Raw genomic sequence first — 23950 nt, 5'->3', positions numbered from 1 at the left:
GCAGGGGGCGGGGAGGCGGGGGTGGTGGTGAGACCAGAGGAAGCCCAAGTGACCCCAAGCCCTGCCCTGCATATTTTTCTTCGTTTCTTCCTTCCTTTCTTTCTTTCTTTCTTTCTTTCTTTCTTTCTTTCTTTCTTTCTTTCTTTCTTTCTCTTTCTTTCTTTCTTTCCTTCCTTCCTTCCTTCCTTCCTTCTTTCTTTTTCTTTCTTTCTTTCTTTCTTCCTTTCTTTCTTTCTTTCCTTCCTTCCTTCCTTCCTTCCTTCCTTCCTTCCTTCTTTTCTTTCTTTCTTTCTTTCTTTCTTTCTTTCTTTCTTTCTTTCTTTCCTTCTTTCCTTCTTTCCTTCTTTCCTTCTTTTTTCTCTTCACCTCCCTCATTATTTTTGGCTAACTCCTTTGTGCAGGCCACCTTCTATTCACGGACAGCGGCTTTGAACATCAGTCAGATCAGGTCATCTGCCAAGCTGTGCGCCTCTGGTCACATCGCTCTGAGGCCTCCTGTTTGTCAGCTTCAAAGTGCCTCACAAGTGGTGACTTGCCTCCTTCCGGGTGAATGTTAAAAGAAGGGGAAGGCTGGACATACTCATGACACTGCTGGAATTAAGGCTGGAAGCTTCTATCTCATTTTGCAGAAGAAGAAATCAGGACCAAAGAAGAGCGGCTGAAAACCACTGCCAGGCCTTGTGGCCAGTAAGTGGAAGAATGGGGGGGCCAGGTCTGCTTGTGTTTAGTTCCAAGGGGTTCTTGCCAGGCCTCACATTTAGAACTGTGTTTCTCAGGCAGTCAGCCTGCCTCAAAAGTGCCTCAGTGATGGTGACATTTGAGAGGCGATGGGGGAAGGGAGGAGAATGCTTACTGGATGGAACTCCACCCTCCTCCTCCAATGGAGTCTCTTCTCTTTGGTCTCATTCATTCATTCACTCATTCATTCATTTAACAAATGTCTATTGAGCAGCTTCCATGTGCCAGTGACTTCCAGACACTGGAGATACAGCAAGGAACCAGCAAAGCCTGGGTTCCCACGAAACTTATATTCTGTTTTCTGTATTAGTTTCTAAGTAAGATTACTTTTTGGTCAAAGGGTTCTGTCAATTTTTTTTTTCTTTTAAAGCAAATAAAATCTTTCCAATATCTAGCTTTCAAAGCATTAACTGGTACCTATCAAACACTCACAACATTAAGTAGAGATTTTGCCACTACATAAAACAAATCAGCTGCTGATCTTCCAGACTCTGACAGTTTAAAATCTATCAAGAAAAGACACCTAAAAAGAAAACTTGCCCAGACAGTATCACTCACTGACAAATGTGGGAGTGAAATAAAGAAAGAAATTGATGGTATAGATGATGAGCTGAACTCTTATAGTCCATTATATTGGTGCCAGGGGGGGTCACTAGTGCATTCTCTTCTCAGGAATTCCATGTAGAATAGGATAAGCATGTGATCCTTTAAAGTTGACCCCCTTTGTTTGGTGGTGAGTGGAGGTGGATGTAACAGTTAACAGCCTTGTTGAGTTTCAGAGTCAAATTGTGATTGCCACGAGCAAATATTCCTACCTGGGAGTTTTGGTTTGAAAAGATAAGGCCAAAAGTCGTAAACTAGCAGCCTTCCTGATGCTAATGTATTCATTATCTTTTGGGGTATAACAAATTACTCCAAAGCCTAGTGGCTTAAAAAAACAAATGTTTATTATCTCACAATTTCTATGGGTCAGGAGTTGAGGGACAGCTTAGCTGGGTGGTTTGGCTCAGGATCTCTGGTGAGGTTGCCGTCGGAATGTGGCAGGGCCTTCAGTCATCTGAAGGCTTGATTGGACTGGAGGATCCATTGCTGAGATCACAGCAGGAGGCCTCAGTCCCTGTCCATGTGGCCCTTTCCACAGGTGGCTTAAGGGTCTTCATGGCATGGCAGCTGACCTCCCCCAGAGCAAGTAATCTGAGAATGAGGGAAGAGAAAACCTTAGTGCTTTTTGTGCCCTGGTCTCCTAAGTCACTCCACATCACTTCTGCCTTATTCTAGTGTTGGGAACAAATCACTAAGTCTAAGTGGTTAGAATTAGACTCTGTCTTTCAAAGAGAAGAGTAAAGAATTTGTGGGCATAGTTTAAAACCGTCAAATTTAGACTCCCTTCAGATTTAAATTTTACTTTTTCATGTAGTGTCTTAAACAAATCACATTTCATTTGTGAATACTTCACTATATATTTAAAAAGCAAACCACCACACCATGATCACACCCCAAATGATGAATAATAATTCCTTAATATCTTTTAAAAATAGTCTGTTTTCAATTCTAAAATTTTAAAATCAAGAAATTCCACATTAAAAGTTCAGATGTTCAGCTTTTTTTAAAAAAAATAAGATGGTCTGGGTCACACTAGGCCTATGTTCTCACATGGTCACAAACAACTTTAGGTGGGATATGAACTCTTCGATTTGCCTTGATCCCCACCACACCCTATTGTATTACACATGGGGCACTGGTTAAATGAACCTGCTTGGTTTGTTTAACATTTGAGTTTACCCCTGGTCTAGGTCCAAGGAGGCTGAAACGTGTGGCAATGGGGTTGAAGAAGGGGGTAGCTTGACCCCTGGTGTGAGTTGGATCCCAGAAGATTAGGAAAGAAGACAGGTTGCAGCAACCTTGGGTCTCATCTATGTAGGGCTGTAAAGACGATAAGGATAACCGTAGAGGTCTGGTCAATATGGTCTTGGAAGTTTGGGTGGGCGTTCCTGTGACTGCACTTGGCACTGAGGGTGTAGAGGCACGAGCAGAGCCAGCCACCTCTGAGGGGACCATGAATCAGCCAACATGGATCAAGCCCCAGTGCTATTTTCTTAGGGCTGTGAAAGTCCTGGGTCTGGTACAACCTAAGGAAGAGTGTGAAAGTCATGAAAAATAATGATATAGAACTGTTAGCCAACTTTACCAAGGAGGGGGAACTTTAATCACACTTAATGTAATGTATAAAAATAAAGTTATTTCTTGTCTCTTGTGTGTCACTGAAACATAGGATCTTAGGGTGCTTGGAGAGAGCCTGTAAGTAGAAGAAAAGGCCTTTATGACCACTCTGGAGGAAGACTGTGGAAAAATGAGCCCTACTGAATAATGGAAGTGAGTACTGGAGGAGGACGCTTGCTCACCTCTGGCCTGACAAGAAACCCACAGGTGCTTTTTAATACAACTACTGCCATCCCCCAACTTAAAAATACTCATTTGCTTCTATCAGATATTTGGAGCTCAGAATGCATTTTCCTGTAGAAACCATGTGTTCCTTGGTGATTAAATCCACAGGCCAGTTCTTAAGATTTAGTCTTGTAACTAAATCATAACCCTATCCATCTACCACATCTAACAGACTTTCCTTAGAGAATTTCAGCCCGGGTCCTAACATGGAATACCTAGAGTACATTTTCCCCAACCCTAGTAGTTCAAACACTGAGTTCTGCTCTATCCCTCAGACTCATCCCTCTTGGGCCAGCTTTGAGAATGCTACCAGCTTTTCAGTAGCAGCATGGGTGTGTGCTGGAGAAAAGGGAGCTCTGTTGGGTGAAAATTAAGAAATGCAGGCACGGGATACACATGAGGACAGTGAGAGTAAGGCAAGCCGACCAAGAGGCTAGGGTGGAGCAAAGGCAGGTAAGTCCTCAGCTTCGGAAGCTCTGGAGATTGGGGATGGGGGTGGGGGCATGGTAGAAGGTGCTGCTGTTCAACAGTGTGAATCTTTCATGAGCCAGCTGTTTGCGTGCCAGGCACTGCCTATATTCACTCTCCAGTAAACCCTTGTCACACAATGTATGAGGGTGGCGCTCAGACTTTACCACCCATGACCTCTCTAGGCACCAACATGTCCACCTGCAGCTCCTGACAGCCCTTCTCGACACAGCCAGATTTGGGCTAGACTTTACAACTCTTCATCTGCTTCCACTCTTGCCCCTCCACAAGCCATTCTTTGCACAGTGACCAACACAGGCTTTCTGAAATGCAAATCTGATCATGTCCTTCTCCTGTGTAAAATCTTTAATGATTTCCCGACCATCATAGGATCAAGTTCAGAATCTGAACTCGGACCCCCCAGCTGCCCGTTGCAGGAGCTGCTGCCTCCCCTCCTTGCCTGGCACATGCCTGCTCATTCTTCAGGTGTCCGTTTATGTTTCATTTTCTTAAGAAGACTTTCCCTGACCTTTTGTACAGATTTGGTACCTGACTACATGATCTCCTAACTCTTAGGTTTCCTTCTCAGAGCAGTGACTGCAATTGTAATTGTTCAGATATCCAAGCATGATTTATTTAACTGAAAGTGTCTCTCTCTGCCAGGAAGTAAAATCCATAAGTGCATTGCCCACTCCTAGCATGGAGCCTCTGGTCCATAAGACATGCTCACTAAATGTTTGCAGAATGCGCCTCTGTGCTGTACATTTTTACCTTTTATGTTATACAACATGTTCTCCAATTCCTTTTATGTTATACAACATGTTCTCCAATTCTAGGGACCAGTTTTTACTGTGTGACAGGCAGTGTTTGTTAGCTTTTGGTTGAAATAGGGCTCTGAGCCAGAATTCCCTGGGTTTGGAATCTTACTAATTGTGTGATACTGGGAAGTAGTGTAACGTCTCCATGCTTCAGTTTCCTCATCTATTAAAAAAGAGGAGGACGGGCTTCCCTGGTGGCGCAGTGGTTAAGAACCTGCCTGCCAATGCAGGGGACACGGGTTCGAGCCCTGGTCTGGGAAGATCCCACATGCCGCGGAGCAACTAGGCCCGTGAGCCACAACTACCGAGCCTGCGCGTCTGGAGCCTGTGCTCCGCAACAAGAGAGGCCGCGATAGTGAGAGGCCCGCGCACCGCGATGAAGAGTGGCCCCCGCTCGCTGCAACTAGAGAAAGCCCTCGCACAGAAACGAAGACCCAACACAGCCAAAAATAAATAAAATTAAATTAAATTAAAAAAAAAAAAAAGAGGAGGAGATAAAGGGCAACAATAGCACCTACTTCAGAGGACTGTTGTGACAATTAAATAAGTTGTGACATGTAGTATGTTTAGAACAGTGCCTCACACATGGTAAGTGTATGAAAGATTTTAGCTCCTCTTCTTCTTTACTCCTAAGAATATGAAAAATAGGTGTTATGTTATTATTCCCACTTGTCAGATAAGGAAACTAGATGCATAAAACAGGCTTTCTTTAGTAACCTGTTTATAATCTTTCATATCATTTTTTTCATGCTAAAAAAAAAAAAAACTAAAAAGAAAGAAAGAAATGAATGTTCTCACGTTTTGGGAGTTGGGACTTGGAGGATATTAGGGCCTGGCAAGATGAAGAGAATAAATCAAAGAAACAAAGGAAGTTTCAAAGCTGTTTCAGGCCCGGGACTTGGCCCTCTCTTCGCACGTTAGTCTAATGCGTGAGAAGCCTACACGAGGGAGGGGAGACCCAACTGCCACAGAATCTGGAAGGGAGGTGGCGAGTCCTTGGAGAGTGACTCAGAGAAGCAGGAGCTAGCATCTCCAGGTTGTAGCAGGAAGTGAGAACCGTGGCTCCCAATCCCTTCCGAAGCGACTCAGGAACTCTGCCAGTGTCTCCAAAGGCATCACCATGTCCTCAAACCAAATCCACTTGAATTAAAGAAAAAAAAACTATGCCATGCGTCCCACGTGAGAGGAAGTAGGTGCAAAGAAACCAAACAAAAGGTTGTGAATCACTGGAGTGGACAATCTTCCTGGAGAGAGGGGAGTCCTGCACCAGGCTTTAAAAAGACATCTGGCAGCGACAGGATTATTCCTGGCAGCCCGTTGTTAATGGCCCCGAAATAGAAACAACCCAAATATCATCTTCAGTAGAGTATATATATAAATTGTGGTACAGTCACAGAATGAAGTATTCTCCAGCGATGACAGTGATTGAGCCACAAGTACACTCAACAGTAGGGGCGAATCTCACAAATATAATACAAAACAGAAAGTACAATTTGATGCCATTTGTTATGTAAACCAGGTAATATGCATCTACGTCAGGTTTGAGAATTTAGGACCATGTGACCCTTGAGGAGAGGTAGAAGGCTGGAGGGCCACAGGGGGTCTCCTGTTAGGTTTCTGTTATTTAGATGTGTTTGTTTTATAAAAATTCACTGATGAATACACTTACTTTTTTGTGCACTGTTCTGAACATATGTTATATTTCAATTCATTCTTCACTTCCCCACCCTCCATGGCCAGGGGTCAAATTAGTCCTGGGATGAACAGATAGCCCTAGAGCTCTGGATATTCAGAAGTTGGAGAAGTACCAGTTAGGATGCTTCAGAAGTGGGAAGCCGTTTTGAGTAGAGCTCATGTTTCTGCAGTGCTGGTTCTGAGTCTTGGGTCACTGCTCTTGTCTCAGTGAATTTTAACCTTGGTGTTTCTCCTTGCCCCCTGACCTTGTAGCCCTCTCTCTCTAATCAAATGATCTCTATAATATCCAGTGCAATGTGGAGCTCACCTGCTGGGTCAGAGGCTCGGCCATAGTCCAATTCTACACAAGCCTTTCCTCAGTTGTCTGCAGTACAAACATCCATTCCCTTCACTTTCCTTCAGAATCTGAATAAATCATGAGATGGCTGGAGAGGAAGCTTCACCAGCCTGAGTGACCTGATGAGAAATCTCTCCCGTGAAACCTGATGGGAGGGACTTAGGAATCTCAGCTCCTAGACACCCAGCGGGTGATTTTACAAGTAGTAGGGGATCATCTTCGTATGACTGGCAGAGCAGGGAAAGAGGGAGAAGCCCGTTCTATGACTCTCACAGGAGGGTTACAACGAGCTATGCGAATGGAACAGCTGGGCATAGGCAGGGCTGAGAATCCCTTTTGAAAAACCGTGGCTGACTTACCTAAGACCCATGCTGCTTCACAGTATTTTGAAAACACTAGAAATCACCTTCCAGCTTTTCCAGAGGTGAAGTCACAAGCTCCCAGCTGGATGCAGCTCCATGACATCAAAGCCGTCCAGCTCGGATGGCACATGTCCCCATGCAGGCTGTGTTTGGGCGGGTCAGCTGGCTTGGAGAAAACAACACGCCTCAACGTGACAGTCCCCACATTCTGCAGACTTGAAAGGGAAATCCTCTGGATTCTGACTGGGCTCCTGGGGCTCAGCCCTGGCTCTGCCCTGAGGCTGCAAGAGGAATATGAACACGGAAAGGGCTGCATGTTGCTGTCATTGCTTCTCCAGGTGATCAGAGACATTTGCAGCCCGAGCTTCTTTGTTCTTCACATCCCCTCTTTGCCTCCGCTGACTGGTGCCTCAGAAACCCAGCCCAGCATTTCCCTCTTTCTCCTCACTCACCCTCACCTCCCTCCCACCTACTTCCACTTTTTATTGTACATTTCAGCAGAGCGCTTCTTAAACCTCACAATTACTCAAAGGTTTGCCCCCAGTATCGCTGTTGCTCTACAAGGATCAATTCCTATCCCTCCCCCACGCCATTCTTTCATGTTGTCCTCTTGCTTTCTCAGATTTTCATTTTCGTGTTCTTTCCCATTTCTACAAAGGCAGGATACAGAGGAAGGCCAGCAGAGGGCAAAGGGCACCAGAGCTGAATCAGGAGAGAGATGAGCATTTTGGTTTCAGTCACTATGTGTGTGACTTCGGGCAAAGAGTACAGAGTCTTCTCTGGGCGTTAGTTTTCTCATCTGTAGATGGGGTTGAATCACCCATGGTAGAAATCCAATGCCATGTGTTGTGCCAGTATTGGTGCCACGGGAATGCAAAGAATAAGACTGTCCTGGCTCTTACAAACTTACCGAATGACATTATATTCTCTATGATACACACACACACACATACATACGCATACACACACATCTTCAAGTAGAGAGATAAATTGATAGATAACTACTGGGGGAAGAAAACTGGATAAATGAATGATCTTATAGTCCATTGAATCCAATTAAAGTCTTACAGAGAGACTGAATCAGAATCATTCTTTTCCTGAATTCACTTGATTTGCCCCTTGTGCTCAGGTGTGACTCTCCACCCCATTTTTTCATAATTGGTTGAAATAAGGAAGTACTTAAAGCTGTTTTTTCTTTTGCTGCCACAAAGATCTGCATAACTGCTGGTTCCTGTTCGTGGTGAAAAATGGTCTTAACCAGATGAATGAAGGGCATAAGACACAACAACACAAATCAGAGAATTTTAAACCATGCTTATTCCTAAGTGAAACAAACCCTAAACAGAGCTCATGCTTGCCCACTGAACTCCTAGGGCCCCTAACTTGGTAAAGGATATTCCCTCCATTTTCTAGCTCTTTGTATTCAGCCTCCCTATCCCTTTTCAAAAACTGTGGCTCATAGCACAGGGAGATCAGCTCGGTGCTTTGTGACCACCTAGAGGGGTGGGATAGGGAGGGTGGGAGGGAGACGCAAGAGGGAGGAGATATGGGGATATACGTATATGTATGGCTGATTCACTTTGTTATAAAGCAGAAACTAACTGTAAAGCAATTACACTCCAATCAAGATGTTAAAAAATAAATAAAATACAAAAATAAATTTTAAAAAATCTACATATTGCTGAAAAAAACCCCACAAACTGTGGCTGACTTATCTAAGACCTGTGCAATATTTAGAAAATAAATTAGAAATCACCTTCCAGTTTTTCCAGAGGGGACCAAATCCAAGAAACATTAAGAATGTAAAGGATGGGACAATGTAAACAACAGTTCTGAGATAACTATGTCCAACAGCAGTGTGGCAAGTTGGTTTCTTTTTTTTTTTTTTCCTTTTTCATCCACCAGCAAAGATGGAAGCTTGTTTTAGTCCATTGTCTTGGTCCATGGCAGGGACCAGTGCATGAATCTGTTATTTGATCTGGGAAGAACTCTAAGGCTCTAGAGTCAGGCTGAAGAACTGCAGCAACGCTGGCGTTTCAGAGAGCCTAGGAAGAGCTGCGCATTCTGGCTGACCCGCGTGCTGCCTGGCCTCACAGGCTGCCGCTTTGCCTCAGTTAGCATGACAGACCAGACTTTCCCTTGCTCAGAGTGGACAAGACATGATTTGTTCCCCTTTGGCTGTGTCAGTTCTGCAAACTAGATACCAGAGGCTGCAAGCTCAGGAGAGCCTGACTTTCTGGAACACCATTTGTTTGGACAGGCCAAGCCAGTAAGGCTTTTCATCTCTTTAAAGCTCCCAGGGCAGAGAGCATATTTGAGGAATTCCTTTTTTCAAAGTTTTTTTTTTTTTTTTTTTTTTTTTTTGCCCCTTCCAACATTTTGTTTAAGAGAAAATGAGATGTCTATCTTCTGTTTCCTTATTTTTTTTCAGGAAAGCAAAGGGTTGTTGACTTCCTCCCTCTCCCCTCCCTTCCTTCCTTCTTCCCGAAGGTACTCATCTGAGAAAAAGAGAACGAAGTATTGTTCCTGTTCTCTTTCTTAAGTCATTTGAAACACTGTCCCTGCGAGTTCTTTAAGTTCCCTGCAATCTGTACACAAGACAAGGAGGGAGAGAGAGAGGGAGACAGAGAGGCAAGGGATCAGGTAAAGCACGGGGGCTGCTGCAGCCACTGAGACTCAGGAGCTGGTAAGTTACCCATGCAATCCTTTCTACTTCCATTTCAATGTCCCTGGGATGGATATTGCTGTGGGCATCTTCAACAGAAAATGCTTTACTGGGTGTAATCCTTAATCAAAGTGTACGACTGAAGGATGGCCCAGAATTTAAGCTTATATGTTTTTTTTAAGAGAATACTGATGTTTTGCAGAGCTGAGGCTGGCAGAACTGGGCATAGAATTGCACTGGGCTAAGGAGGACATTGTGTTAAATCTGAATTTTGGCACAGATAAGATGGCCGGGTTAACCAGGAGCCACTGGAATATGTGATATGTCTCACTGAAGAATTCACTCTTCCTCAGTGCTGTGTCCTGAGAACCTTATCAGGGTGTCTGCTAAGAGCTGTGGTTTGCTCTGGGGATTTTGTTACCCATTGTCTAGATTGAGGTGCCTTCTCTTGTTCTTTTCTTTTCATTCAGCATCCCCCCCAAAGAGAACTGTTAATTTATGATTGTTATTCTGCATCACTGAGGTAGGAGGTAAAAAAGAAGGGAATGTCACTTCGAAGTGTACTTCATGGCAGGGGGGCTTATGTGTTCAGGTTCCACATGAGGGTTGAATGTAAATTTATTATCCACTGTCAGTGGAAGATGTCATCTGCCACGCAAAAGAAGGCGAAGATTTTGGGGCATGTAGCTTTAGTTTTGGAAAACAACATGCCACTAAGAGGAAGATTGAGATTGATCGCTTGTGTCAGTAGGAGTGAAAAACCAAGCTAAATGTTGAAAAATATTTACCCTGCGCCTGGTTTTCGAAGCACCAAATAGAATACAGCAAACTAGTCAAGATTACACACACAACTAGTTTTTAAAAGTCTAACTTACTTAATTAAATTCGGCAGAAAGTATAATGTTATGAAGAAATCATCATGGCAAGCCACAAGGAAGCCAAGATCACATTGTCAAAAACAGGCCAGCAAGGTCACTCTGAAAGACTGTGTATATTTACTAATATTAATCATTCAACTCAGAGAGGTGTTGAATGGGTGAAAGACAAAGGACAGGCAGAGGTTTTCTCTTATATTCATTTCTATGAAATTTACTGATTGAAGTCATCTGGGATGTGAAGAGTGTGATAAAAATAGCTGTTCTCTCATTTATAAATTAACTTGGCCAGACTATGCATTAACCACAATCAAGTAATTAATCTTTATTCGAAACCGAGCCATCATCTTAATAAGAATAAGAAAATATGATAGAACTGGACTGTTATGTGGGTTTTGTTCCATTAGTCAGACTTCTTTTTTCTTCTCCTTTTTTTCAAGAGGCTTTCCTTAGGAGCACTATAAAACGAGCAACGGAAAAGAGATGTGATTAGCGTTTGCCTGCTGAGGAGGCAAAATCATGCTAATAACAGTTGGAAGTGTTCTCCAGCTCCCCTACCACCTACACAGCCACCCCATTTCATAGATCTTCAGGTCAAAAGGGAGCCGGGACTGATCAGCTTGGGCAGTTTTTTTATTTTGCATCTTTTATCAGCAAATGTGACACCAGTAGAAAACTTAGGGCTTCGAGTTTTCTTGCTTCTTTCAGTTTCATTTTTCCTTGATAATGTATTTGATTTTATGCCCAATTAGAACAACATCAGAGAACACTCTCTCATTTGGGTTATTGAATAAAAGCATCAGATGCAACACAATATGAAAAAAATGACAGCAGAGTCACACTGACCAAAGACAAGTAAGGCAAAAGGTGGGTATGCCAATGGCGCAGAAAACAGCCTCGAGCGTGTGTCTCCACTATGGCCCAAGATTAAGGAGCTCAGGATAGATTCTTTCTTTAAAAGAAAAAATATGTATTCAGTATTTCCATTTGAGTCGTTAAGTCATTGCCATGAGAATATTTGTTGGATACTGGGGGGAAAAAATCAGCTCCCTAATGAAAAAAGCCATTGACTCGTTTAGGCTAGTTGCTACCAATCTGTCTTCACTCAACTCCAAGGAGTGAGTTGGCATTTGTGGAAACTTCCAGTGTGTGATTCTTCTTTGGGGTCATCAGAGGCTCTTCTGTGATAACATTAGGGGAACTCCAGCTTGGAATGAGCCATAATTTGACACACAGAGGTTGCATTAATTAATTTGTGCCCAAACTGTACATATAACTAAATTATAAATTTGTCATATAAATGTTAAATTATGTTAGGATGTGTCCTGTAGGTCTGTGTGCTGGGATGTGAATCAAATGAGAGCAAGCAGAACATCAAAAGCACAGGCTTTGTTGTTATACAAATCTGGGTTTGAATTCCAGCTTTGTTGCTTACTGTGTGACACTTACTTCGGCCAGGTAATTACTCTAAGCCTCAGTTTCCCCTAATGTAAAATTGCATCTACGTTATAATAGAGTTGTTGTGAGGATTAAATAAGATTATTTATGTAACATGATTAACACAAAGCATGGCAAGTAATAGGAGTCAACCAATGTCAGTTGTTTTATGTTAATACTTAAGGGTACTGTCTCTTTGGAATGTAGAGAGTAGACTATATCCCCATAATTTGTGTCATTATCCATGATCAATACTATACCAAGGGTCTGTCAGAACAAAAATCATGCCTCATAGCTTTGGAGTTGGCCACACATTGAGTGAAGCTCAATTCTTTTAAAACAAAGGAAAGCAGAGCTTAATATTTTGATGTTCATCTTCACTAATGGCAGAAACGCCAGATTTAGCCTCATTAAAATGCCAGCTGTGTCCAATAGAGGGGAGAGTAGGGAAGAGTTTGTCTTGGGATAAAAGTCTTGAACTTAGATGAATGTTTGAAGAGACTACATGATATTGTAGATATTTCATTCTCCCTTTCACCCACTTCCCCAAGCTCTCGAGCTCTGTGCTCTTGGTGACCTTTTCCCTGGCAGTGGAGGGCTGGAGACTTTTTTTTTGGAGACCATTGTGGCAGTGACTCAGCCAGAGAGAAAAGGACTTGAAGTGACATGTTCTCCCCACAGTGAAGGCTAAGAGATCCCTCTCCTCAAATATTTTAGCGGCAAGCCACTTACTTTATCACCGGTATCACCACTTTGTGGGTGTGTGTGTGTGTGTGTGTGTGATCCAACTGCTATTTTTCTCTCACTCTAACCTTTAAAACCTACATCCTGGTTAGTCTGTTAAGTAATAATGATACTTTAACTTAGGTCTTAGTTAAACTTCCCTCTCCATCTTCCAAAAGCAAAACACACAACCACAGCAACAACCAAAATCACCAATAACACAAACCTTTGAGGTTCTTTTGTTAGAATAAGAGGCTCTGATACAATAGAGACTTGTTTGGACACCTTAACCCTCAGAGAGCAATTTGAAGCTGGGTTTTTCTACCCTAATGTGCAAAATGTGTCTTCTAAGGTGGCTTAGAGCAGGAGAACAAAGACCAGTTTGGGAGTCAGAACACTTCTGTTCTGTTTTGTCCAACCTCTGCTGCCCCCTATACGTGTGACCTGATAGGTTTCTTCACTTGCTTGGACCTCAGTTTTCTCTGTAAAATGATGAGGTTGGACCAAATCAGTGACTCTCAAAGTGGTCTGTGTGTGTGAGTGTGTATCAGAATTCACCTGGGGCTTGTTTACACTCTTCTCCCCGGCCCACTGCACTGGATGATCTGTGAGATTCTTATGCTGACATCCTGTGATATTCTAAAACAGATGGTCACTGTCTTGCTCTGTCTTCTTCAGGATTGCATTGACATTAAATTAAAACGTATGTTTTAAGAGCCATACTTTTAAGCATAATTCCTTTTCGGCATTTGATGTTCTCTCCAGAAATTAGTTTTGGACGTATCAATTGTTATTCTAGAAGCTGTTAGCATTATGGAGTAAGGACTATGCAACCAATCGGATAAGACTGATGAATGTTCTATAACAACATATGTATCATAAAAGAGCAATTACTTAGAATTATAAATATTGTAATTCTGTGTGAATAGCACTCTTCGATTTATGCATTTATATATTATTTGCATCTTACATTAAGATACAAATGCATTCTTTCTTTAATCAAGGAAAACACAGATACTATTTTTTTCTATTCACTTAAAAAAAATATTTGTAGATTCAATCTTGTAAGTTTTTTGGTTTTGTTTTTACCTTTTTACAGTGTGTGTTGTGCTGAGCCTACTTTAGAAGTTAGATCCTTGTCCCTAAGTTAATACTGACATGGAAAGGCAAAAGATTGATAATGGCGTTTGAAAAACCGGCACCCACAAGTCCTGTTAAATCTGCTTTAATCATAAGAAAAATCTGTAGCTTAGAGAAAAATTTCTGATTTCCCTAATTTCATTTCTACCCAAATCTCTTGAATTTTTTTCTCACATGTTTATATGGCTAATAAGTAGAGCAGCACTGAACACAGGTCTCCACCTGACAGAAGCAGAGAGGCAGCAAATATTTTGATGTGCACTCTCAGAAACAGCTAGCCTAATGATGGCTGTTCTTTTTAACCATTCAAATATCAAATACATTTAGATAAAACAATGACATATAGATAAAAGGATAAGATGTCTTCATCAGAAGTTATGTATAATACATAAATTCACTAGACAGTAAGCACCATGAGGACAGGGCCTTTGTTCGTTCACTGCTATACGCCTAGGGCCAAGAATAGTGCATGGCATAAAATAGATGCACAATAAATATTTGTGGAATAGATGACAATAAATAAGTGGGCTATAGAGTGAAATATGCTATCTTAATATAATGCTAAATACAGCAGTTAGTAAGTTGAAAATTAGTCAAAGTTTCTGGGGTTCTGGACAGTGCCAAACTGCCAGCTTGACATGTTTATTCCCACCTGAATTGACTGGAATTATGGCTTGTTCCACCATTACATGCATGGGGCTGTTACATGTATATTAATGTGTCATCTTGGCAAGGAGCCCACCCACTTGCTTATGGGAGATAAACATTTATCAGATACACAGAAATGACTTTGGTTGCATTTTATTTTCCATTTGTTTTCTGGGCAGATGATGGGTTAGCACATTGTTTTTGGCGACAGAGAGAGACAGAGAGAGAGTGGTCATTTGTTTCTCCTTGACTAAAAGAGTTGTGAGCCAGGATTTAGCCTTGTAGGAAATGCTCAGTGCTCTCAGGTTTTTTTATAGGCAGGGCTGTAAATCCAAGTTAAAGGGATGCCACTGAGTTTACACAAACACGAAGGAGTGAATTCAGGGAGGGAAATGTGATATACTTGTGGCACACAATACCTTTTCCTTTATATAATTAGGCACTGGAGACAGCCAAAATGAACAAATCCTGGACTGAGGCAGTTTTGCACTTATTTGGCAAATTTAAAGTGGTAGATACAAGTATGAATATAACAACATTGGGGTCTTAGGTTTCCATTATCCATAGTAGGAACAGAAAAACCTCTCTTTGTTCACATTGATAAAGCCTGTCTCTTTAGTGCCAAATACCAGGGCCACACAAAGGAATTCTGACCCCTTCTCCTATTTTCCTATGATCTGCTACGGCCCCGCTTTGACCTCATTCTGTGACAGCCACTGGTATTAATGGGAGAATGAGATAACCACAGGATCACCACCACCCGCAACACTTATGGAGGAGTCATGACGATGTTTGGGGACTGCCAAGAACTTTACATACATTATTTCACTTAACCCTCCCATTCTAAGAAGTAGGTGCTTTATTCTCCCCATTTCAGAGATGAGGAAAGGCAACTACCTTGTTTAACAGATAGGCTAGAAAAAGTTAAGTGATTTACTCAAGGTCACTGAATTGATGTTCCTTGTTTGCAGGTTTCTCATTAAGGAGGAAGCAGCTAATAATTATTTTTTTTTAATTAAGTATCCCTTAAGGCAGTGTTCCTCAAGTGTAGTCCAAGAACCAACAGCATGGCATCACCTGGGAGTCTGTTAGAAAAGCGGAATCTCAGGCTGCACCCCAGACCCCCTGAATCAGAATCAGCACTTTAACATGATCTCCATATGATTCAGGAGCACATTCAAGTTTGAGCAGCACTGCCTTAGGGCTTTGATCTGTTGTATACACAGATTGACTTCAGAATGTAGGTCCCTGTTCTACAGAGTCCTTTTTTATTTTTTTTATTTTTATTTTTTTTTAATTTTTATTTATTTATTTATTTATTTATGGCTGTATTGGGTCTTCATTTCTGTGTGAGGGCTTTCTCTAGTTGCGGCAAGTGGGGGCCACTCTTCATCGCGGTGCGCAGGCCTCTCACTATCGTGGCCTCTCCCGTTGCGGAGCACAGGCTCCAGACGCGCAGGCTCAGCAATTGTGGCTCACGGGCTTAGTCGCTCTGCGGCATGTGGGATCTTCCCAGACCAGGGCTGGAACCCGTGTCCCCTGCATTGGCAGGCAGATTCTCAACCACTGCGCCACTAGGGAAGCCCCAGAGTCCTTTTTTAAACTTTGAACTTGTCCAAGACAACATAACTCCCTCTTGGATAATGGTGTTACTGGACAAGCCTCAAGTCTATTCAGCTCTGAGCAACATTAGGCATGATTTTTGTGGTCTCACCTAGCAAGTTAACGCCATACCAAGGTACCCTAATAATCTCAGAGAGTAAAGGTCTGGGGTATTGTTTTTCAAGTGTGTTCTGAGAACCAAACATCAGAATCACCTGGGGCCGATAACTAGGTCTTTCCCAGCTCTAATGAATCTGGGGAGGGGCCTAAGGCTCTGACTGTCCCACAGGCTACTGGCTCAAGGTAAGGAAGACCCAGCAGGGGCAGTGACAAGTTTTGAGAACATCATTCCAAAAAGGTGTCCAGCTTTTTCAGCGGTTTGAAAAAATATCTAAAAGCAACGGTATGAGACAGAGTATCTCAGAGCCCTTCTGGGAAGAAGAGGTACGCTGCCAGCTTCTCCCTTTGAATGCTGGAGAATGGGGACAAGAAACCCTGCTACCTGCCTCTGGGAGAAGGTTGGGGGGCGGGTCCCCAGCATCACCGCCAAGGAGCAGATGCCAGCACACACCCCTCACTCTTCCCAGTTCGAAAGAATCCTTAGAGCTTCCTTTGCACTGGGGACTCACCGTTCTCACTTAGAACAGAAATCAAGAGGGGCTATTGTTGGAGGGGTGGGGGAAAGGAAGCAGGGCCGGAAGAGAGTGAGGGAGAGGACCGGAATAACCTCTGGTTTGCTTCAGCCTGGACACAACGCCTTTGCCTGGATGGAGATGGTGGCTTCTCCCCCTTAATCGAGGCCCTCTGGCCTTCCTCACGGGAAGTGCAGGGAGAGAAAGAACTCTGCGTTTTCAACGCTGTTTTATGGAACACCCACCACAAAAGCCACTGCTTGTCTCTTACTGTTTTTCTAATTCAGGCAGTTTTCTTCCCCACAGCATAGTGGAGCTCCCTCCCTTCCCCTCCACCCCTAATAGCTTTTTCAGTTAAAAAAATGTACAAAGGGGGATCTTTCAGCATTATCCTGAAAAATGTATGCATTGAAAACTTTTAAGGTGCTAAGGAGCACCATACTTAACCCATCAAGGTGGGGTTCCTGAGCTACTAGAACTTGAAATCTTAGGGTGAAGAACATGCAAAAAGTTCTACAAGGTTACTCCTAGGTATATCCAGAATCCTGCCTCCTACCGGACTTTTTAAGAGTTGGGGGGAATTCCCTGGCGGTCCAGTGTTTAGGACTCTGCGCTCTCATGCAGTGCAGCCAAAAAAAAGAGAGAGAGAGAGAGAGAGTTGGGCAAACACCATCTTTCTTAACACTCAGGAGATATTCAGTATGTAATGCAGCAAGCAAGTCGGCGTCTCCTCCAACATCATCCAGAGCTCTCCTGCATCCCAGTCACATCAGCACAATCCCCTGTCTCTGGGTCCCCAGGGATGGAGAGTTCTTATCTCCTAGCTGTAGCCTGGGTCGTGAGTCTTAGAGAGGATGTTGGAGAAGGAGTGGAGAGCCCAGTGTTTGGAAAAGAAGGTGCAGCTCAATATTACATCATTTTGGTTTGTCTTTACAACCTTTAAGTGCTCAGGCATTCCACACTTTACACTGGCTCCTTGTGCTCTCTCTGAGCCTCCTAGGAGAGGAATTTCAGCATCACATATTCAGTACCTGCAGTCAGGAAGGACGTTCTGCTGTGAGCAAATCCTATCCCAGAAGGATTAGGACATAAAGTGCTAAATTTATTTGCTTTACAACCAGTATGGATTTTGGGGGAGGGGCAGTTGGTTTACTTAATAGTGTGTTATCTCTCCTGTACATGGCACATGTGCCTTACACATGTGTGTATAAACACACAGACACACACACACACACACACACACACACACACACACACACACACAGACTATCCAAAATCATTGGCTGTTATGGAAGGAAACTGTGGTTTAGCCCCAAACTGTTTATTTGACTCAAGAATGTAGTATCTGATTCTCAGTCCCCTATACTTTCAAACAGATTTACTATCGTAATTATATTTTTCTTAGCTATAATAAAAAAAAGAGCTTGAATTTTGTTAGCTAGTGGCAGTAGGGGAGAAGGTGAGAGAGGACTTAAGTGTTATTGCAAGAAATTCGTAAAGGGTTCCATTCACTTATTGTGTGTTGTTTTGAAAATGTAAGTAATGCAGAAGAGAAGCCTAAACTTGGAGTCAGAGATAGAGGCTTGAGTGTGCTCGCTGACACATGAATAGAAGGCAAGTCAGTGAACCCAAAAGCATATGGAAATTTAGTATATGACAAAAATAGCATTGCATATCAGAGAGGAAAGTTGGATTATGTAGTTAATGGTGTTGGGACACCTAGGTAGCTATTTGGGAAAAAACAAACATATCTCTTCTTTATTTCTTAAGTTAAAATTCCAGATAGATCAGAGATTTAAAATGTTAAAAATAAAAGCATAAAAATAATAGGAAACTGGCAGATTTATTTTTTTTGAATCGCAGGGTAGGAAAAGTCTTTCTAGTTTTATCTAGAAGCCTTAACATTTATTATACATTAAAATTAAAAAGCTTCTATAGGGCCCAAACTCAATAGGCAAGGTCAAAAGGGCAAACAAAAAACTGGGGGAAACATTTTAAACATGTATCACAAAGAACTTAATATGACCAGAAAATGGACAAATGACATGAAACATATTTCACATAAAATGAAACATATTTGGTTCTTAAACATGTAAAAAATAAAAGATACTCAATCTACTTCATAAAAATGGATGCAAATTAAAACTATGAGATACCATTTTTTACCTACTTGATGAAACAAAAGATAAAACATTTATTAGCATATTTGTTTCTGGGGATCTGGAGAGTACTGTCATATATCGATGGTAGAATAGTGAATTAGTAAAACTTTAGAGAGCAATTTGTGAGTGTCTATCAAAATGTAAAAGTGACTCCTCTTGGAAATTATATTACAAATATACTTGTAAGATGTAAAAAGACATACCTACAATGCAAGACAAGAAAAAAAAAACAGATGAGGTATAGCATAATTGTCCAATAAGGGATTGGCTCAATTAAGTACAGTACATATATATAATGAAAATGCTTCTGATTTTAAATTCCGTGCTCTGATAATTTCTTTAAGGATGATCATTTCACATCCATCTACATTCCTCTTGTCCTTTCCCTGCCCGCATGTCACTAAATGCCACATACAAAGCCACAACCAAAGGCTTTGTTCCTTCTCCTTCAGTTGACTCTCAAATCATAGGGTCCCCATTCCCTTGGCAACATGTAAAATATGGGTGTCAACCAGGGTGAGAAAGCAGGCCAGAAAGCCGAGTTTGAGAGGGGAGTGGCAAGGCAGTATAGAGGAGTGGTTACAACCCATGTTCTGGGGGCAGCTGCTTGAGATCAAGTCCCCATCCACTCGCTTGCCAGCGGTGTGATCATGAGTAGTTTAATTTCTTCATCTGCATGACAGACATAAAATAGCACCATCCTCTTAGGGTTTGTTGTGAGGATTAAGAGTGATAATCCATGCAACTGCTTAGCACAGTGCCTGCCTTATAGTAATATTCAATAAATGTTAGCGCTTTTAATTATTTATCTGAACTCTCCCTGCTCATGGATCTGGAGCCTTCCTGGGGAAGTGGGGAAGAGAGGCATCTAAGTCATCAAGCTGTGTACTCATTAGCACCACGAACTGAGAGTCCTGGGGTGATTCAAAGGCTTTTTTTTCCCCAATCCAACAACACAAAGGTAGAGATTGGAGTAATTTCTGCTGCACCCAAGCTAGTATCATTGAGGGAAACTACTTCCACAATTCTATCCCCTGGAGTCAATTATATCCTGAAAATGTGATAAATGCAGGCTGGAAAATTGCAAGATTGTGACATTATGCTGGGGGTTGAGCCAGTTAAATTAATCAGCAAGTTTCAATTTGCATGAAAAATGTTCCTTAAATTACATTTGGATCAAAATATCATTAAATATTAATATTAGGGCCATTGTATAACTTCCTCCCCATGGTAGTCATTTAATAAATATGAGTTGCAGCTTCAAACCAAACCAAACCAGGCCAAAAATCTTCCATCACCATGACGTGCATATGCCCGTGTCTCCCAGCTTCGGTCTCAGTGCAGCCCAGCAAGGGATGTATCTGTGCATCCCTGTAACTTCAAGTGTCTCAGCCATAGATAGCAGCCCTCCAGCAAAAACAATAAAAAATATTTGACGGCTTTTAAGTGAATTGAATTTCCCGTCTGTGTGTAAGGTGATAGTGAACACTCTTTGCATACACTCACTGCCTTATATATTATCAGATCACATTCTAGAACTAGATTCCAGAAGGCATAGTTTAGCTTAGTGGGTTGCCCTGCCTACTAATTCTTTCATGTGTGTCTGTTCTCCCTAACTACATTGGAACCATATTTGTCAGAGGCTGTTTTTGACTATTTTTGTACTCTCTCAGACAAGAGCCCTCCAAATTCTTTTTGGTTTCACATTAAAGCTCTTATTATCCCCACTTTAGAGATGAGTAAACTGAGACTCAGAGAAGATAGGCGATTCGGCAGAAGTCGTAAGTTCTGTGAATCTCCAGGGTCTGTGGAGTTATTGCAAGGAGTCAAGGGGTCTGTATTTGGATGTCAAGTACCTACTGTTTGCACACTGACTAAATAATGTTTTGAAAGTACACTCTGCTTTCAAATCTTGTTATATAGTGGTAATTAGTAAAATATGAATTAATTTCAAATGTTGCTGAATTAAAAATAGCTTTTGGTTATTTTGTATTTTTTCAAACTTTCTGGGGATTTGCAAAATGGGTTTATTTATTTATTTATTTATGAAATTTACAAAGGGAATCATGCTGAAAAACCTGGGAACCACTGTCTGTAGACCAAAGCTGGTGTTCACTAATAAATTACAGGGCGGTATTTTGAATAATCTAGGTCTTCTGGTGGCAGTGAGATTTTCCACTCTTAAACTGCTACCTATACCTATATTTGATAGAAAGTGTCTGGAAGTAGTCATCATTATTGTTTAATTTCTTCCTTCGTCTAACAACTGTCTCCCTAAAGATTCCTTTCTGACCTGCGTGACATTGGGCAATCTCCTTAACCTATTTGCGTACTAGTTTCCTTATTGACAAAATGGGGAAAAGGGTAGAGCGTACCTCATAGGGTGCTGTGACAGTCACGTGAGTTAATGCACGTGATGCCTTAACACATTCTTGTCACATAGGAAACAGCAAATGTGGTCTTGTTGTGTTAGGCACCACTTGCTGCTGCTTTTTGTCACGTAGTTGGAACTTGATAGACATTTGGGGGATAAATTAATGAATAAGTGAAAATGTGGAATAGGAAGAAAGGGCAATTCTAGATATGTAATTCCTCATCTACATTTCCTTAGTCACAGGCAGGCAGTTAGGACAGCAGCTTTTATGCAGATGCTGTGTTTGGGAGTATTTGCTTCAATGAGCTCAAGCTAGAGAGACGATGATGTTTCTATATCTTCTGGTCCAGTAGCTGTTACAAATCTATCAACTTTATGCATTAAATTCATCAAAATATGCATTTAATAGATCAGGCAGGAAGAGTTTGGGCTTGGAGCAGATGTCAAGTACAGGCTTTATTCCTCCTTAGAAACTATAAGAGGAAACAAGATCAGTAAACCATCTAGATAGGAGGAGAGAAGCAATGCTTTCTTGCCACAAACCAAAATGCTGAGGATCACAGTTATAAGAGGGTCAAAGGAAGTCAGAATGACCTTTCATAGCAGGCTCAATGTTTATCTAGCTTAAAATTTCACTTCCAGATCATCCCATGGATAGTTATTTAGCTTTATGCCATGAACAACCTTTGAGCCCAATAGAAACTTTTTTTTTTTCAGTGTTTGCAAAGTGAGGTGTTTAAGGTAGAAGAAAAGAACCCGTTGCTAGACTTTTAAAAATGGGCTGCCCTGAGTGTCACTACTGCCTGACATAATTGTTTCTAACAAAGGTCTCAGGCTGATGGGCCAATGAAGAGATAATCAGCTTCTCCAAACTGGCTGCTTTTCCCAAGACCAGGCAGTAATAATCCTAGCAGCTACTCATCGTTGGCTGTACCACGTGGGCAAGGCTCTGTGCTGGTGCTGTGGACACTACATGAATAAAACCCAGTTCAAGCTTTCCAGAAGTTTCCAGTAAATTAATGGTTATACTGAATGGAGGTGAATATGCTTCCCTGTCACCTCCATCCACTGACACTGTTTCTACTCACTGGGACCACACAAAACAAATCCAGTCCTTCCAAGTATCGGCCCTTTGAAGTATTCAAGTAGAAGCTATCAAGTCCCCAGACCTCCAACACACCTCCTTCTTAACACTCCAGGTTCTGTCAGCCATCTCAGTAAGGTGTGGTTTTGCATCTCCTCACCAGCAGGTTGCACTCCTCTGTGTGCTCTCCAGTGTGTCCCTGTCCCTAAGGTTTGACCCAGAATGCGCCGCCCCCCCATCCCAATGGTTTGGCCAGTGCACAGTAGAGAGAGGGGCTCTCTGAGGCCCATTTTCAGAGCTGCAGCAATTGCTGAGATTTTCCCTCAAAATGTCCAGATGAAAAGGCCTGCAGTAACAAACTAGCAACTTGGAATGAGCATTATTGATTTGTCTTGTTATTTTTCTAGATCTCTAGCCCTAATCTTGTTTCAGGTCTTCCTCCTTCCTCTTTACAACCATGGGAATCTCTTCTTACTAGTATTGTTAGGAAGCCAAAAATACTAGTATAGTTATATTTATTGAGTGCTTTTTTTTCGGTCAAGTGTTTTGTATATCCTATTTTATGAAATCTCATAATTAACCCCGTGAGGTGGTTTTCTTTTTTTTGTTTGTTTCAAGATGAGGAACCTGAGGCTCAGAGATTAAGTAACTGGTCACAGCTGGTAGGTGAAAGACCTACAGTTCAAACCCTGGGCTGCCTAACTTCTCAGTTTATGCTCTTTCTACCTCACTCAGCCTCTCTGTGATATAGCACATTGGAACATTCCTAGCGCTTTATCTGACCATACTAGGTGCTCAATAAATGTTAGTTTCCCTTTCTCTTATCAGCCTTTCTCGTCCTCCAACTAATGCAACCTAAAAATGAGGAAGAAAGTTGTGAGTTGCCAAAAGTATGTGCCAGACCCCTGAGGTGGCCGTGCGCCATCAGTTCCAACATGATGTGCCTTTAGCCGTCTAAGCTCCTTCCAAGGAGCTGTGGACCAGCTCTAAAGGGCCCCTGTTAATCTACTAGCCAACTAGCTTACTATTGAGGGATGTCTAGCGGTTCTTTCTAACCAATCCGCACCCCTTAGAGCTTCCTCCTCCTCAAATAATTCTATTCATTCCCCAAACTTCAAGTAAATTCAGAGTATCTTCAGAGCCACCAGCACCTCAAAACTAGTCCTGCCTTCTTTGGAACTTCGGATCTGTAAATCAGGGCAAGATGTAGGCAGCAAGTGCCATCTCAGGATGAACTTCTCTTTGGCTCCTTCTACTCTCACTGGGGTCCTTTATGCCCCTTTGAGAGCTCTCTAATGTAGCACCGTCAGCAACTATCATACTCAAGTTCAGTAGTTCTCAACTGGGGACAGTAGAGTTCCAAATGCCCCAGAGGCATTTGGAAACAGGGAGATTATCACAATGACCAAGGGGCGCTATTGGCATCTAGTGGTTGGGGGTGGGCAGGGATGGTAAAGTTCTGCTGTGAACCCACACAAAATAGCAATAGTGTCCGCTCCCCTTGAGAAAGTCAGGACCATGACTTTTCTCACCATTGTCTATCCATGCCCAGCACAGCACCTATCCTTCCACAGATGCTTAATACAAATCTCTGAATGAATGTTCTCCTTTGTCACCTTTCCTGTTTTTCTGCATGTCTCTTCTCTCACTGGAGGTTCTGAAATAGAGCTGTCTTGCTTGCCTCTAATTTCTGGAAGTGACTGCAAAAGTGGAGGACTTATTAAGATCTGTCTCATATATATTCT

The 23950-nt window shown here is 42.2% G+C and overlaps 2 protein-coding genes and 1 long non-coding RNA gene across 6 annotated transcripts in view; 2 read left to right on the top strand and 1 right to left on the bottom strand.

The window, feature by feature from the left end:
* Positions 1 to 531, top strand: part of LOC309619437 — a 109294-nt gene extending 108763 nt beyond the window's left edge. The window contains exon 3 of the long non-coding RNA XR_014238960.1: positions 402 to 531. This is a non-coding gene — a long non-coding RNA (uncharacterized lncRNA). The remainder of the gene's footprint in view (positions 1 to 401) is intronic.
* LOC309619267 (uncharacterized protein) overlaps positions 30 to 23950 on the bottom strand; it is a 59315-nt gene continuing 35394 nt past the window's right edge. Inside the window, exons 3-4 of one of the 4 annotated variants that reach the window (XR_014238836.1) lie at positions 6861 to 7144; positions 30 to 1932 (exon numbers count right to left, since the gene is read on the bottom strand). Coding sequence is in view for 1 of the 4 variants with exons in the window: in XM_082374337.1 (XP_082230463.1) it covers positions 1788 to 1932; positions 6908 to 7144 (382 nt within the window). In the remaining 3 variants the exon portion in view is untranslated. Of the gene's footprint in view, positions 1933 to 6860; positions 7145 to 10633; positions 10862 to 23950 lie in introns of those variants that run through there. The other 3 variants (XM_082374337.1, XR_014238837.1, XR_014238838.1) reach the window with 3 other exon arrangements.
* The window catches only part of ZNF366 (zinc finger protein 366), a 70774-nt gene continuing 53985 nt past the window's right edge, over positions 7162 to 23950 (top strand). Inside the window, exon 1 of the mRNA XM_082373508.1 lies at positions 7162 to 9549. The gene's annotated coding sequence lies outside the window, so the exon portion shown is untranslated. The remainder of the gene's footprint in view (positions 9550 to 23950) is intronic.

This window comes from Balaenoptera borealis (assembly GCF_965194805.1).
Source record: "Balaenoptera borealis genome assembly, chromosome: 2".
Classification (NCBI taxonomy): domain Eukaryota; kingdom Metazoa; phylum Chordata; class Mammalia; order Artiodactyla; family Balaenopteridae; genus Balaenoptera; species Balaenoptera borealis.
The sequence above is the reverse complement of the archived record's forward strand: the minus strand, read 5'-3'. Positions and strand labels throughout refer to the sequence as shown.